General features: G+C 58.0%; 1 protein-coding gene across 1 annotated transcript; it reads left to right on the top strand.

Annotated features, from left to right (window-relative positions):
• The first annotated feature begins 2062 nt into the window (after positions 1 to 2062).
• LOC144730644 (inward rectifier potassium channel 13-like) lies at positions 2063 to 14513 on the top strand. Its single transcript, XM_078611289.1, has 2 exons — positions 2063 to 4268; positions 13530 to 14513. The coding sequence occupies exons 1-2, from the start codon at positions 3440 to 3442 to the stop codon at positions 14075 to 14077; spliced, it is 1377 nt and encodes a 458-aa protein (XP_078467415.1). The 5' UTR covers positions 2063 to 3439; the 3' UTR covers positions 14078 to 14513.
• The last annotated feature ends 330 nt before the right edge of the window (positions 14514 to 14843 follow it).

The following is a 14843-nucleotide window of genomic DNA, read 5'->3' as shown; positions in this document are numbered from 1 at the left end:
CTCCCCCACACACGTAGATGCCGCGTCGTGCCCCCCCCCCCCCCACACGTAGATGCCGCGTCGTGCCCCCTCCCCCACACACGTAGATGCCGCGTCGTGCCCCCCCCCACACGTAGATGCCGCATCGTGCCCCCCCCCCCCACACACGTAGATGCCGCGTCGTGCCCCCCCCCCACACGTAGATGCCGCATCGTGCCCCCCCCCCCACACACGTAGATGCCGCGTCCTGCCCCACACACGTAGATGCCGCGTCGTGCCCCCCCCCCCCACACGTAGATGCCGCATCGTGCCCCCCCCCCACACACGTAGATGCCGCGTCCTGCCCCCCCCCACACACGTAGATGCCGCGTCCTGCCCCCCCCCCCACACACGCAGATGCCGCGTCGTGCCCCCCCCCCACACACGCAGATGCCGCGTCGTGCCCCCCCCCCACACACGAAGATGCCACGTCCTGCCCCCCCCCCCACACACGAAGATGCCGCGTCCTGCCCCCCCCCCACACACGAAGATGCCGAGTCCTGCCCCCCCCCCCACGAACGAAGATGCCGCGTCGTGACCTGTCCAGGTCAACCCGGAACAGGTGGCAGACCCGAGCGCTTCCCGGCCGTGCGACGAGACCCAGAGCCGCAGTCCGCGACGTGTCGCCCGAGGGAGTTTCTCTGCTGCAGAGGCGCTGGCGCGGAGCACGAGAGGCAAGACGCCGCGGAGTCTGGAGCAGAGGTCGCTGTCAGCAGGCAGGAGGGCTGATCGAGTCGTGGGGTCGTGTCGCGACTGTGTAACGCGAACAACTTATTTGTGTACTCCTGGAAGAACAACCATTGACATAATCAGCAGCAACATCAATAATAGCAGTAGCATCGCTAGACCATCATGGCTCTCGGATGCGTTATTGTTATTGATTGAATGTCATTGTTTGCTTTCAGATAACATACTGGGAAAGAGAAATCAACACGTCGGTGTGGTTGTGTGTGTATGTGGTTGTGTGTGGTTGTGAGTGTGAGTGAGTGTGTGGTTGATGATTTGGTAATAGCTGCTCATTCAGAGGAGGAGTTGGAGATGCTGCTGCTGAGACTGGAGCGTGCCACTAAAAGGTGGGGCCTTATCATCAGCCCCACCAAAACTAAGCACCTGCCTGGGTATTTTGTACCATCGGACACTCCACCCCCACAACTCCCAATCGGTGATGGGGCATAAGCACACTACCTGGGTAGTGTGCTTATGACCGGCTCCAGTTTAACAGCAGAGGTCTCACTCCGAATCAGTCGAGCGGCAATATATTTTCATCGGTTGCGTAACGCTGTGTGAAAGCTACCTCGTCTGTCGCTCCGCACGAAGCTTCAGGTCTTCTCGGCCACGGTCATTCCCTCCCTTCTCTACGCTTGCGAAACGTGGACCCCCCCTAATGGAGCATCTTCGCTGGTTGGAAACATTTAGGCTGGCCTGTCTACGATCCATCCTGGGTTTAACCAGGCTGGATTGTGTGAGGAGCTCACAAATCCTTGAAAGATCTGGGCAAAGTCCCATCGGTGAGCTCCTCCGGCAGGCAAGGCTGCGTTGGCTGGGTTATGTAGCCCGCATGCCCAGCCACCGCATGCCTAAACAGCTTTTGTTCGGCCGGATCGAGGGGGCTAAACGGGCGCGGCACGGGCTAGAGAAGAGATGGAGTGATGTGGTACAGGAGGACGTGGAGCTGAGTGGACTTGCCGATGACTGGTACCAGCGGTGTCAAGATCGGCCTCAGTGGAGGAGGCTCGTGAAGGACGCTACTGGGGAGTTGGAGGCAGTCGCCCTCCAACAACAACGGAGGGCGGAGGAGCGACGCTCACAACAACGAGCGGAGCGCCGGGTGGCTAAAGCACAGCAATTTGGTACAGTAGGGGGCACAGATGGTGTCAGTCGACCCGTGGCACCTGGGTCTGCCCCGTGACCTCCTGCCAGCGGGCGTTCGACACTTCACGTGGCCTCAAGGTGCACTTGGCCTGGCACAAGCGTCGTGGTGACGTCACCGCCACTTAGTGGCGAATGGAGGTTGTTGTTGTTGTGTGTGGTTGTGTGTGGTTGTGTGTGGTTGTGTGTGTGTGTGGTTGTGTGTGTGTGTGGTTGTGAGTGTGTGTGGTTGTGAGTGTGTGTGTGGTTGTGTGTGTATGTGGTTGTGTGTGTATGTGGTTGTGTGTGTGGTTGTGTGTGTGGTTGTGAGACAGACTAAGAGACACAGACTCGCACAAAGACCACGGCGTCTGGCATTGCACAAGGGTCCTGCAGTGCAATGATGTCCCCACGCTGCTGCTGCTGGTGACCTCTCGCTCGGGTGCACAGCCCCGGCAGCAGTCACCAGATGTGTATCACAGGGGCGCATCGCAAGAGGACTGACAGCAGCTGATCCTATCTGACCGAGACCGCGTCTCGAGTTGCATAAGGAGCACACGTGGTCGCGTCTCTAGACGCCGCATGGATACAGTGGGGGGGGGGGTGTCGGTGTTCGTAGAGATGAAGACGACGTCAGGCGTAGACTGAGCTAAAGAGCAACATCGAACGAGCCTGGCTTTGTTGTCGTTGTTGTTGTTGTAATGGTTCCGGTTTAATGATCGCCGTTATTAACGGGTCCGCGTGTTTGCCCAGGAAAGTCTCAAGCGCCCCTTTTAGGAGGGTCCTGCCAAGTTTTCGCAGTAGGGGGCAAATATTGCGATGCGTTTCGCAATTATTTGATGATTTCAGTGATAACAACAATGGAGATTATAACGATGATGGCAAGATTGGAGGTGGCTACGATCATGATGGCCACACGTTTAGTTGAGATTTCGATACGGAGGTGACACGTGGACGGTCCCGAGACAGACGGTGGACAGTATTGGCATGGGATGCCGTGTGGAGATACAAATTGAAGTGATGTCATCATTTGATGCCTCAATCTCGTATCTGTTCCTCCAGATAAAACACACATTTATTACACATCCCATCAGCCGAACGGCCTTCTGGGAGTGCATCATTTCAGCCGCTGTGGTTTCACTGAAGAAAACCCAGTACCGGCTTCAACAATCAGTGGCCCATCAGCAGAGCCCGGCTCGCTGTGCAATGGGGACGATCTCGTGAGTAATCGGCGTCACGTGGTAGCGTGACCCCCACCCCCACGCGACCGCGTGGAGTGGAGCGAGAGCAGAAGTGAGCCTCACAGAGAGAGTGGAGCCACTGGGACCGCGACCAGGGTTCAACCAGACTCAGGCACTCCGACTACTGCAGCTGCCACGAGAGACAGGGGACTGGGACCTGCAGAGCAGAGCCCAGGTTCTGTAGCCAGAGCGGAACTCGAGGTGTGGAACCCAGACAAGGGACGGACATCGGAACCAGACTGGACGCAGACGACTGGAAGAAGCCAGACTCGCGGACCGGAGTGCAGGCAAAGCCAAGACCCCGACCCAGATAAGAAGTGAGTCCATGGTGAATGGTGAGTGGTGACTCGACTGAGCCGCTCGCAGCCACGGTGGCGGCGGGGGTGTCCCTGGTCGAGGAGGCCGGGCTCCCAGGAGATCCGGCCGGCCCCGGCTCCCCGGGTGGGCACAGCTCCCACGGCGTCCCTCGTGAGCCCGGGGGGGTCCCCAGTGACTCGGGTGCCACCGAGGCCTCCAGTGGTCCTCTGAGCTCCAAGAATGTCTCCACTTGCGATGGGTACGGTGGAGACCCCGGAGGAAGCCTCAACGGCCACGGTGGAGGCCACGATGGAGACCCCGGAGGAAGCCTCAACGGCCACGGTGGAGGTCACGGTGGAGGTCACGGTGGAGGCCACGGTGGAGGTCACGGTGGGGGTCACGGTGGAGGTCACGGTGGAGGTCTCAACGGCGCCAGCGGGGTCCCCGGCGGCGGCCGTCTGATCGGCCGGGACGGCTCGTGCCACCTGCGCTGGGCTCCGCGGGGCCCTCGCGCCGCGCTGCGCCGCCTCGGGGACGTGTGGACGTCTCTGCTCGAGCTGCGCTGGGGCCTCATGCTGCTCACGTTCGGCGCCACCTTCGCGCTCTCGTGGCTGCTCTTCGGCCTCGCCTGGTACGCGCTGGCGCTGCTGCACGGCGACCTGGGCCCCGGCAGGGAGGCGTCCGCGGGCCCCGTGTGCGTGCAGAAGCTCACGGGGCTGCTCACCGCCTTCTTGTTCGCCCTGGAGAGCCAGCTGACCATCGGCTACGGGGCCATGTACCCCGACCCCGAGGCGTGCCCCGCGGCCGCCGCGCTGCTGAGCGCGCACATGGTTCTGGGACTCATGCTGGACGCGCTCATGACCGGTGAGGGAGACAGTGTGTGTGTGTGTTAGTGTGTGTGTGTTAGTGTGTGTGTGTTAGTGTGTGTGTTAGTGTGTGTGTGTGTTAGTGTGTGTGTGTTAGTGTGTGTGTTAGTGTGTGTGTTAGAGACAGTGTGTGTGTGTTAGTGTGTGTGTTAGTGTGTGTGTGTTAGTGTGTGTGTGTTAGTGTGTGTGTTAGAGACAGTGTGTGTGTGTTAGTGTGTGTGTTAGTGTGTGTGTGTTAGTGTGTGTGTGTTAGAAACAGTGTGTGTGTGTGTGTTAGTGTGTGTGTTAGTGTGTGTGTGTTAGTGTGTGTGTTAGAGACACATGGTGGTGGGACTCATGCTGGACGCTCATGACCGGCGAGGGAGGGCGAGAGAGCGGGTGGGTGGGTGAGAGTGAGTGGAGGAGAGCGAGTGACATTGCGAGAAGAGAGATCATGTGTGCGTGTTAGAGAGCGTGTGTGCGTGTTAGAGAGCGTGTGTGAGTGAGAGCATTTCAGTTCATATGTTTCACGGATGCTCCGGTCCAGCCGGTTTCCCGGCTGTTTTACACGGGCGATCCGTGGCGCGTGAGCGCAGCAACGCAAAGGCGGCGGCGGGGGGGGTGAGAGCCGAGTGCGGGGAGCGGTCGTGCAACGGCGAGCGCGCTGCACTACGAACCCTGAAGCCCGGGTTCGATTCCCGCTCACGGCCACCACGATTATCTGAACCGCTCGTAGGCCTCCCCCAGGTCGACTCAGCATCGAATGCGCACTTGTTGCGATGTGTAAACATCGCCACTGAGGAGACAAAGGCTGCCGTGTGGTTCTTGTCACCCATCCCCTCGTGTACCTCCATATGTGCTCGCAAACAGCACTTGCCTCAAAAGTTGATTACGGCTACTCGGAGGATATTTGTCTATGCGTGTGAGTGAGAGAGTGAGTGAGAGAGTGAGTGTGGCACAGGGAGTGTGTCTCTGCTACTCTCGCCCATCATGGCAGCAAGATGGTTCACTCGCGAGCCGAATGGTGACGTGAGGTTTGCTGGCCACGGCGAGAGGGTTTCAGCAGAGAGAGTCGGGGTCGTTCTGCTGCTCATGCTCCATTGAAGGAGCGCCCACTACAGTGGGTTCACTACTGCTGCTGCTGCTGCGGCCCGCGGTGTTGGTGCATGGCCACAACCGCACTCCTGTGGTTTCCGTGTTCAAGTGTCCATTTATGAAAATGTGCACATAACAGGCACGGCTCCCACAGTCTCTCGCACGCTACGCCCAGACCTCCACACACGCTCCCTCACAGTCACGTGGGATGCAGTCATCTGATGAAGCTTTCCAGCCAACGTTCAAAGCGTTCCTCTGTCAGCTGTGTGGCCTTGTGGAGCTGGCGTCACGGTGACCCGATCCGAGCAAAACTCTCATGGACACGTGTGTTGCCATTCGGACCTCTCCTGGAGACAAGCGGCAGAATTGATGCGAGGGTTGGCCAGATCTTGGAGATGCAATCCAGGTGACAAAATCACTCTTTAAGAAATGAGCATGATGAGTTTTCCCCGGACAGCTGCTGCCAGGTCAGTCAGTGGGGCTCCTTTATGTAACCATCAGCGGCAGTGGCGGCAGATGAAGATAACTCCATTGGGACGGATTGAGCGGCCTGGGTTACACCCAGACGTTGGGAGCACTCGCACACTGTATTAACACACAAACCACTAACACACACATGCTCCCCTTAATATTAGTTGAATCCAACTTCCAATAATGTTCAGTCGGGAACGTGTATTATGACCCTCTAGTATTGTGAAATGTACAGAGATATTTATAGAGAAGCTTATTCGGGAAATTAGTGTGAACAGATGTGGGGCGTTATAAGAGGCAGTGATGAAATGTAAAGCTCCCGTTGGCTGTCGGCAGCCGGCAGGGGAAGCTTTCTCACTGCCCCAGTCGCCCACCGTCAGCCACCGACAAGCGCAGCCCTTTGTCGATCCACTGCTGGATGAGCCCCCCCCCACCCCCCACGATGTGGGTGTGGGGGTTGTTTGGCCGTGCCTCATCGCCCCGCGGGTTCGTCATCAGCAAGGAATTACGCGTTTTGGGAAATTTGAGCGGTGTCACGCAGCCATAGGCAGTGTTTCCGTTGAGAGTGCTGATCCGGTAAATGTTAATTCGAATAAACGAAACGCACGTGGCATGAGCGCTGTGGAAACAGCCAGAAAGTCAGCATCTCCCATTCGACCGGCTGCGTCCCCCCGCCCCGCGTTATTGCTGCGTTCCCCCGCGGGTCTCTCCGTCCCTCTTCAGCCGCTGCCGCTGCGCTCGGGTCGGGTTGAGGCCACTTCCTGCAGTGCCAGAAGCGGCCACGCAGTCGCCACGAGGAGCAGGCACCACGCACTCGGGGGGGGGGGCAGCGGGGCGGGTTGTTGAGGCGCCACGCAACTGGGCGCGCTTCTGCAGTGGCAGCAGCGCAGTCGGGGAGCCGGAAAGGGAAACTGGCTCAGCGATACCGGCCGATTAGGAACGGAGAGCGTTGGTGGTGGTTTTTGGTTTCTTGGAATTGAGCTCGGGGCTCTTCTGGGGAGAGAAAGAGGGAGCGGGTGGGGGGCACGGGACGTGAAGCGTGACGCGACAGCCCCACCCCTCGTGCCACAGGTGTCCCCGTGTCACAGGTGTCACAGGTGTCACAGGTGTCCCCGTGTCACAGGTGTCACAGGTGTCCCCGTGTCACAGGTGTCACAGGTGTCCCTGTGTCCCCGTGTCACAGGTGTCACAGGTGTCACAGGTGTCCCCGTGTCACAGGTGTCACAGGTGTCCCCGTGTCACAGGTGTCACAGGTGTCCCCGTGTCACAGGTGTCACAGGTGTCACAGGTGTCCCTGTGTCCCCGTGTCACAGGTGTCACAGGTGTCCCCGTGTCACAGGTGTCACAGGTGTCCCCGTGTCACAGGTGTCACAGGTGTCCCTGTGTCCCCGTGTCACAGGTGTCACAGGTGTCACAAGTGTCCCCGTGTCACAGGTGTCACAGGTGTCCCTGTGTCCCCGTGTCACAGGTGTCACAGGTGTCACAGGTGTCACAGGTGTCCCCGTGTCACAGGTGTCACAGGTGTCACAGGTGTCCCCGTGTCACAGGTGTCACAGGTGTCCCCGTGTCACAGGTGTCACAGGTGTCCCCGTGTCACAGGTGTCACAGGTGTCACAGGTGTCCCTGTGTCCCCGTGTCACAGGTGTCACAGGTGTCACTGTGACACAGTGTCACAGGTGTCCCCGTGTCACAGGTGTCACAGGTGTCCCCGTGTCACAGGTGTCCCCGTGTCACAGGTGTCACAGGTGTCCCCGTGTCCCGAGTCCTACGACTCGGTGTGGCTGCTCTGCTGGGAATGGAGACAAAGTTAAAGGTCTCAGCTGGCTGTGATTAAAGCGGCTGCTCGCAGCTGCAGCGAGTTGACGGTCTGACCCCGGCCACCCACCACCGCACAAAAACACAGCCAAATTACATTTGGCGCGTTTCTATTATCGGCAGTTCCAGTTTTTCTGTCTCGTGAAGAAACATTTCCCTGGAACAGGATGCGTGGGTGAGCGCGGATAAAAACCGAAACAGGGTTCAGAAGTGGTTTTGTGAAATCCGCTGCTGCGAGAAGTTTTCAATCGCAAGGGGCGAAGTTGCGCTTCCGAGTCTGACGACGTGAATCGGGTGGCGCGACTCGACTCGAATTCACGTCGACGACGACGCCGACCTCTCACGCAGTCGGGCGGCCGTTGGCGTCTTCTCGGCCTGCCCCCGGGGCAGTCCACGGCGGCGCGCGGCGCGTCAACCGGACCCCTCGGTCTCACGCTGTCGACCTGGCTAGCAGCAGCAGCAAGAAGCAGCAGCAGCAAGAAGCAGCAGCAGCAAGAAGCAGCAGCAAGCAGCAGCAGCAGCAAGAAGCAGCAGCAAGAAGCAGCAGCAGCAAGCAGCAGCAGCAGCAAGAAGCAGCAGCAGCAAGCAGCAGCAGCAAGAAGCAGCAGCAAGACAGCAGCAAGAAGCAGCAGCAAGAAGCAGCAGCAAGCAGCAGCAGCAGCAAGAAGCAGCAGCAGCAAGAAGCAGCAGCAAGCAGCAGCAGCAAGAAGCAGCAGCAAGAAGCAGCAGCAGCTCCCTCGCTCCGCACTGCAGCGGAGGGCGAGCTGGCGGAAGCGGCCGCGGTCGCAGACCGAGGGGCCGGCCGACAGATCCGCGTCCTCGCCAGGCCGAGGGGCCACCGGTTGTGCCGCGTCACGAGAGCAGCGTGAGCGCGAGTCTTCACTGGGGGGGGGGGGGGGGTCTCGTGCGGTCAACTCCCCCGAGTGTTCGTGAGCGGGCAGGTTCGTCAGACCGCTCTCGCCGTGCCGCTTACAACATCAACGCGCTGCTCGGTGGATGCCCTTGCGCCGCTTCTCTCACCAGCTGCTGCTCTCTCGTCGAGGGCCGGCCACTCGGTGCCCCACGTGGTCGCAGGCTTGAGTCAACCCGTCGCTGTCATAAGCCGTGAAGGCAGTCGCCACATCCGACACGCGCGAGGGGAGTGGCAATCGCCACTTGTGCCGTGGCTTACCGCCATTCGCATTCTCCGTGGCATTGTTTGGCGCGGGCCGCCGCTCCCCTGGCCCTTTCCTCGGAGTCGACTCGAGACGAAGCTGCCCACTCACTCGCGGCGCACTGTGCACGGGGGGCGTGCGGTCTCGCCAGGGAGTGCGGCTTATTCTTATATTTTTGTATTTTTGAGCTTCCCACGAGATTGTGTCCGTTCGCACCGACGCTTCATGCGGGGGTCCCATTTGCAAAGCGGCGTACGGAGTCTTGACCGTGGGCGAACCGGCGGTTCCCAACTCATTCATGGCCTAAACCTTTTGCTAAATTCCCGATCACTCGATCGTGTTGGCTGCACCGCTCTGGGGCTTTGCTGCACCGCTGCGTGCGCGGTCTCTACTGTGCCGTGTGAGTCACGTGGTTGAGTCATCGATAATAAGATACCAGACCGTGGAGTTGTGACTGTCGTTAATAATGGAACGTTTGTATTCTGCTGCTACTGGTTGCGTGCCAAGTCGGAGTTTCTCGCGGCATTCGTCTGCACTGGGAAGCTCCCTCGGTCTCAACGATCGGTTTAAGACGATTGACCGAGGCCAGTGATGAGGGCGTTACGTTTGCCAAGAGCAACCCCACGCGTCCCGAACGTCAGTCGCCGTTCCGCACAGATGGGTTCATGAACGTCCGTTCCTTGCAGTGTTCAGCTGCATGTGGAGACCCTGCCGGTGGGGTAGCGGCTGGTGGGGGTCTCTCCCCCCTCGCCCCCCCCCAATGAAGCGCCAACTTGAGACTCGGCTCCGCTCTTCCGACTCGAGTCCGTTCAGGTTGCCTGTCCATAGGGACGAGGAATTGGCACCGCGGCCAGTGCCCTCTCGTCTCGTGGCTGCCAGGCAGTCCGCGTGGCCGGCGCTGGAGCCAGAGATTCATCCCAAATGTCTCGAGCAGCTTGCACTTCAACTTCACTCGGGCACATCAATGGCGTCAGTCAGGCCCGCAAACTAAATCACCACAACTTTGGTTCCATAGATGAGGAGCGGAGCGATCGACTTGCGTGACTGGCGAGCGATTCGGTCGAGATGATTTGCGAGTGGCTTTTTGGTTTCCCCCGGTGACTTTGCTAAAGCGACGAGCGACAGAACCGACGACTCCCTGGGACGCGGCGCCACGTCCGTCGCGATCCCATTGCACGAAGAATCACGGACGGCCCCGCCTCGAGTGTCAACTGTGGCGGTGGCGACCAGAGGAGACCTCGAGAGAGAGACAGAGAGAGACCTCGAGAGAGAGAGAGACAGAGAGAGACCTCGAGAGAGAGAGACAGAGATAGACCTCGAGAGAGAGAGACAGAGACCACGAGTCTCGCTGGCGCGAGTGGTTTGGTCGGTCAACAAAATGACACGCAGTAAAACAAAAGTTACAGCAATGACGCAAATATAAATGACGAGTTTATTTCCTTAAACGAAAGTTGGCTCGGACAAATTGCTTTTAAAATAATTCATAGCAAAGTCAAAACTCAATCGAACATAATTAAACCGGCACGGACGTGGCGACTGCCGCCCCCTGCTGCGAGAACGGAGCCGCACCCTCCAGAGAGAGCGGAGACTTCCCACCAATAACAACACCAACAACAACAACACCAACAACACCACCACCAACAACACCAACAACAACAACACCAATAACAACACCACCACCAACAACACCAACAACAACACCACCAACAACACCATCAACAACAACACCAACAACAACACCACCAACAACACCATCAACAACAACACCAATAACAACACCACCACCAACAACACCAACAACAACACCACCAACAACACCATCAACAACAACACCAATAACAACACCACCAACAACAACACCAACAACACCACCAACAACACCACCACCAACAACACCAACAACAACACCACCAACAACACCATCAACAACAACACCAACAACACCACCAACAACAACACCATCAACAACAACACCAACAACAACACCAACAACAACAACACCAATAACAACACCACCACCAACAACACCAACAACAACACCACCAACAACACCACCAACAACACCATCAACAACAACACCAACAACAACACCACCAACAACACCATCAACAACAACACCAATAACAACACCACCACCAACAACACCAACAACAACACCACCAACAACACCATCAACAACAACACCAATAACAACACCACCAACAACAACACCAACAACACCACCAACAACACCACCACCAACAACACCAACAACAACACCACCAACAACACCATCAACAACAACACCAACAACACCACCAACAACAACACCATCAACAACAACACCAACAACACCACCAACAACACCAACACTACCACCAACAACACCAACAATACCAACAACAACAACAACACCACCACCACCAACAAAACCATCAACAACAACACCAACAACACCAACAACAACACCAACAACACCATCAACAACAACACCAACAACACCACCAACAACAACACCATCAACAACAACACCAACAACACCAACAACAACACCAACAACACCAACACTACCACCAACAACACCAACAATACCAACAACAACAACAACACCACCACCACCAACAAAACCATCAACAACAACACCAACAACACCAACAACAACACCAACAACACCAACACTACCACCAACAACACCAACAACACCAACAACAACAACAACAACACCAACAACAACACCACCACCAACAAAACCATCAACAACAACACCACCACCACCACCAACAAAACCATCAACAACAACACCACCAACACCAACAACACTACCAACAACAACAACAACAAACCAGTTTAACACGTATAGGCTTTCGCGACCAATATCCATAAGAGGTTTTTGGGTTAGATCGCGGAAATAAATAAATGTGTCGTTAAACCCGCCACCACCCGCCACAGCCAACCAGTGAGGGTTGTCAATGGGGATCACCGGTACCTGGGCAATCTCAGGTGCAAAAACAATGTGCACGCCGACTGTACTGCGTGTACTGTACGTTGATTACCAAAGGAATGACCCAGCGGGAAATGGGCGCCCATTGTGATCGGTGTGCGCACTCGTGAATCTGCCTCCTTCGCTCGTGAAGGGCTCGCGTGTGACGCCATCACACCTGTCCCTCGAAGGAACGAGACGGGAGGACTTCTCCACAAATCTGGCTGTCGCCTGATGAAGCTGGTTGTAATTACTGGCGAAACGTCGTACTCAGATTGTAAATGTTGTGGCAGGGCTCTCCGACACACCGGTTCGTGCTGTACTAGTGACGGATTGGCACGTTCTGTTTACGTGACAACCCTTACTAGTCGGCTGTGTCGGGTGGTGGCGGGTTTAACGACACATTTATATATTTACGCGATCTAACCCAAAACACCTCTACATGGTGCTTCAAATTCTTTTTTTTACATTTCTGAGAATTTGCGACGACACCGCGAGACACGCGCTGCCCCTCCGGGCCCTGGAGACCACCTGGAGGAGATCCCAGGCAACGTGCTGACAACGATGGCGGAACAAGCGGAAGAAACTTTGTGACTTTTAGAAGCTATTCACATACATTGGTTATCACGTTACAGTGTTCGTTCTTTCCCCATCAAGGCGATAGTCCCATGTAAGTGTGTGGACATCATCTTTGTGAAGCGCCCTGGATGTTGAGCGACGCCGCCATCCTGGCGCCTCCGAGCGGGTGTCCTCGGGGTGCGACGACGCGCGGGGCGCGGGGACGCTGCCGCCTGCGCAGGATCGGCGGGTTGAGTCGCCAGCGAAGGCCAACGCCACCGTCGTCGTAAAATCCGCGGCGTAATCGATTTATAAATCGATTTATAATCGACGGACGTCTCGGCGCGGTCGCGGTGCGAGGGAGGGGTGAAGCCTCGCCAGGGCGCGAGTCCCACGGAGGCCAAACTCGAGACTCGAGGACACGAGGACACGAGACTCGAGACTCGTGACACGAGGACACGAGACTCGAGACACGGCCCAGCAAGCCACGAGGCCTCGGCCACGCCACCCGGGATTCCAGCCCTCGGGAGCCGCGGGGAAAAGGGAGCCCTCCCCCCCCCTCCCCCGTGGATTCGCCGCCCGGGGGCAGCAGCCACCCCCGCCCGTGGCTGGAGCCGTGCCCAGACCCGCGGGGCCCTCTGGGTTCGTGCGTGCGGGGGGGGGGGTACGTGACACGGCCGTGCTCGTGATGCGAGGATAGACGCACGCCACCTAAGACGCGTACAGCAGCAGGCACACTCGGCCTCTGTGCAGGATGCAGAAACCGTCGACAGTTCCTGAAGAACTGCTTTGTGTGGTCCTCTTTTCTTCGGGTCGCCATCAAAATACATTTGGATAAACCTTGTCAGGCGGTCACTGTTTCTCAAGTTTGTCAGCGATCTACGACGGGATTGCGAGTTCCCAACGGGTTCTTGGTCTCGTGGTTTGGCACCGAGAGCGCCCTTGGAGTAAACCGGGGGCAGTGCTCAAGTCGGGAAATGTGACGAATAAAACGAAATGCTGCTCGCTAATGGGGACGATGATAAATGGAGCGGAGACAGAAGCTTTGGGTCGATGTTGAACACAATCGCAGTTTGGCTTCATTGGACGAATGCGGCCCCCCTGAGCCAAACATCCCGATGTAGCGGGACCCTCGTGAACATCTTGCGACTCGGTGTGGCAATCGTGGTAAGATAAACGACAATGATGAATTTACCCCGCCGGCTGATCCGCCCCGTGCCGCCCCCAGGAGCGTTCGTGGCCAAGATCGCGCGCCCCAAGCTGCGCGCCGGCACTATCCGCTTCAGCGGCGCGGCGGTGGTGTGGTGGGGCCGCGGGGATCAGCGCCGCCCCCGCCGCCGCCTCCTCGCGTTCCGCGTCGCCAACCTGCGCCCGTCGGCACTGCTGGACGTGGCCGTGTCGGCCGTGCTCTACCGCTCGCGGCCGGGCCGCCCGCTCCGCCAGAGCGCCGTCGACTTCCAGCTGGACCGGCTGGGGGCCCGGCCCTGCCCCTACTTCCTCTTCCCGCTGACCTTCCACCACGAGCTGGGCCCCGACAGCCCCCTGCTGCCGCTGCTGCGAGAGCGGAGGTGGCCGGACGAGCACGTGGAGCTCGCCGTGTTCCTGCAGGCCACCTGCGAGGGCTCGGGCACCGTCTGCCGTCAGAGGACCTCGTACCTGAGGTCGGAGGTCCTGGTCGATCGGCTGTTCGCGCCGATCGGCGTCGATGTGGAGCGCGGCGTCATGGACCTGTCGTTGTTCGACGTGACGGTGGCGGAGGAGGAGAGTGGCGTCTAGTGAACGCTCGCGGAGTCTCAGCGATGACACGAGTCGACGCGGTGTGGGGGGGGGGCTCGCACCGCTTGATCCGGCTACGAATCCAATCGCCTCCGCGGTCATCATCGCCGCCGGCACACGCGGCCAAAGTCTGGCATCTCTCATCGCTTGCAAGCCAGCTTCGCTACTGCGTGCAGAATAGCAGCACACGCGACAGTGAAATTACTCAGGGATGTTAAGAGCAAAGATCTAAATTACTCCAGCGGTTCTCTGCTAATGAACTGGCCCGAAGCGAAGCACTAACTGCCTACAAGTGGCATTTTCTGTTTACCGTGTGCGTTGCTTAAATGAATGTGATCTGTAGGTTTCGTCGTCGCGAGTGACGGTGTGCCGCGTGCCCACGTACGACCGTGGCACCTGTGGCTCGCCCTGCAATGCAATTAAAGTCTCGAGTGTTGTCCGTCCCAACCTTGCCGCTTCCTCGCGTCGTGCAGAGCCACCTTGCCGCCGATCCACTCTCGAGCAGGGATCTTCAGCTACATTTTCCAAGGCCACATGAAAAACCTGACGCGCTGGTGGGTCATGTAACATCTGTGCTTGTGACCACGAACCTGGATGTCGATAGCTCTCCAATCTCTCCCTTATTCATCTCTCATCTCACCGGCCTGTATCTGGTTTCCAGGTCTCTCCTCTCACTAATCTACCACTTTATGTTTCGGTGGGCCATACCTCAGGGTGGGCCACTCCCAGAGCCCTCTGGCACATGGCCCATCAACACAAGGACCCT

Source organism: Lampetra planeri, chromosome 36, assembly GCF_965212315.1.
Source record: "Lampetra planeri chromosome 36, kcLamPlan1.2.h2, whole genome shotgun sequence".
Classification (NCBI taxonomy): domain Eukaryota; kingdom Metazoa; phylum Chordata; class Hyperoartia; order Petromyzontiformes; family Petromyzontidae; genus Lampetra; species Lampetra planeri.
The sequence above is the reverse complement of the archived record's forward strand: the minus strand, read 5'-3'. Positions and strand labels throughout refer to the sequence as shown.

Coding starts and splice junctions, on each gene's coding strand:
- LOC144730644 (XM_078611289.1), top strand. CDS start 3,440: ATGGTGAGTGGTGACTCGACTGAGCCGCTCGCAGCCACGGTGGCGGCG. Junction 4,269..13,529: donor GCTGGACGCGCTCATGACCG/GTGAGGGAGACA, acceptor TGCCGCCCCCAG/GAGCGTTCGTGGCCAAGATC.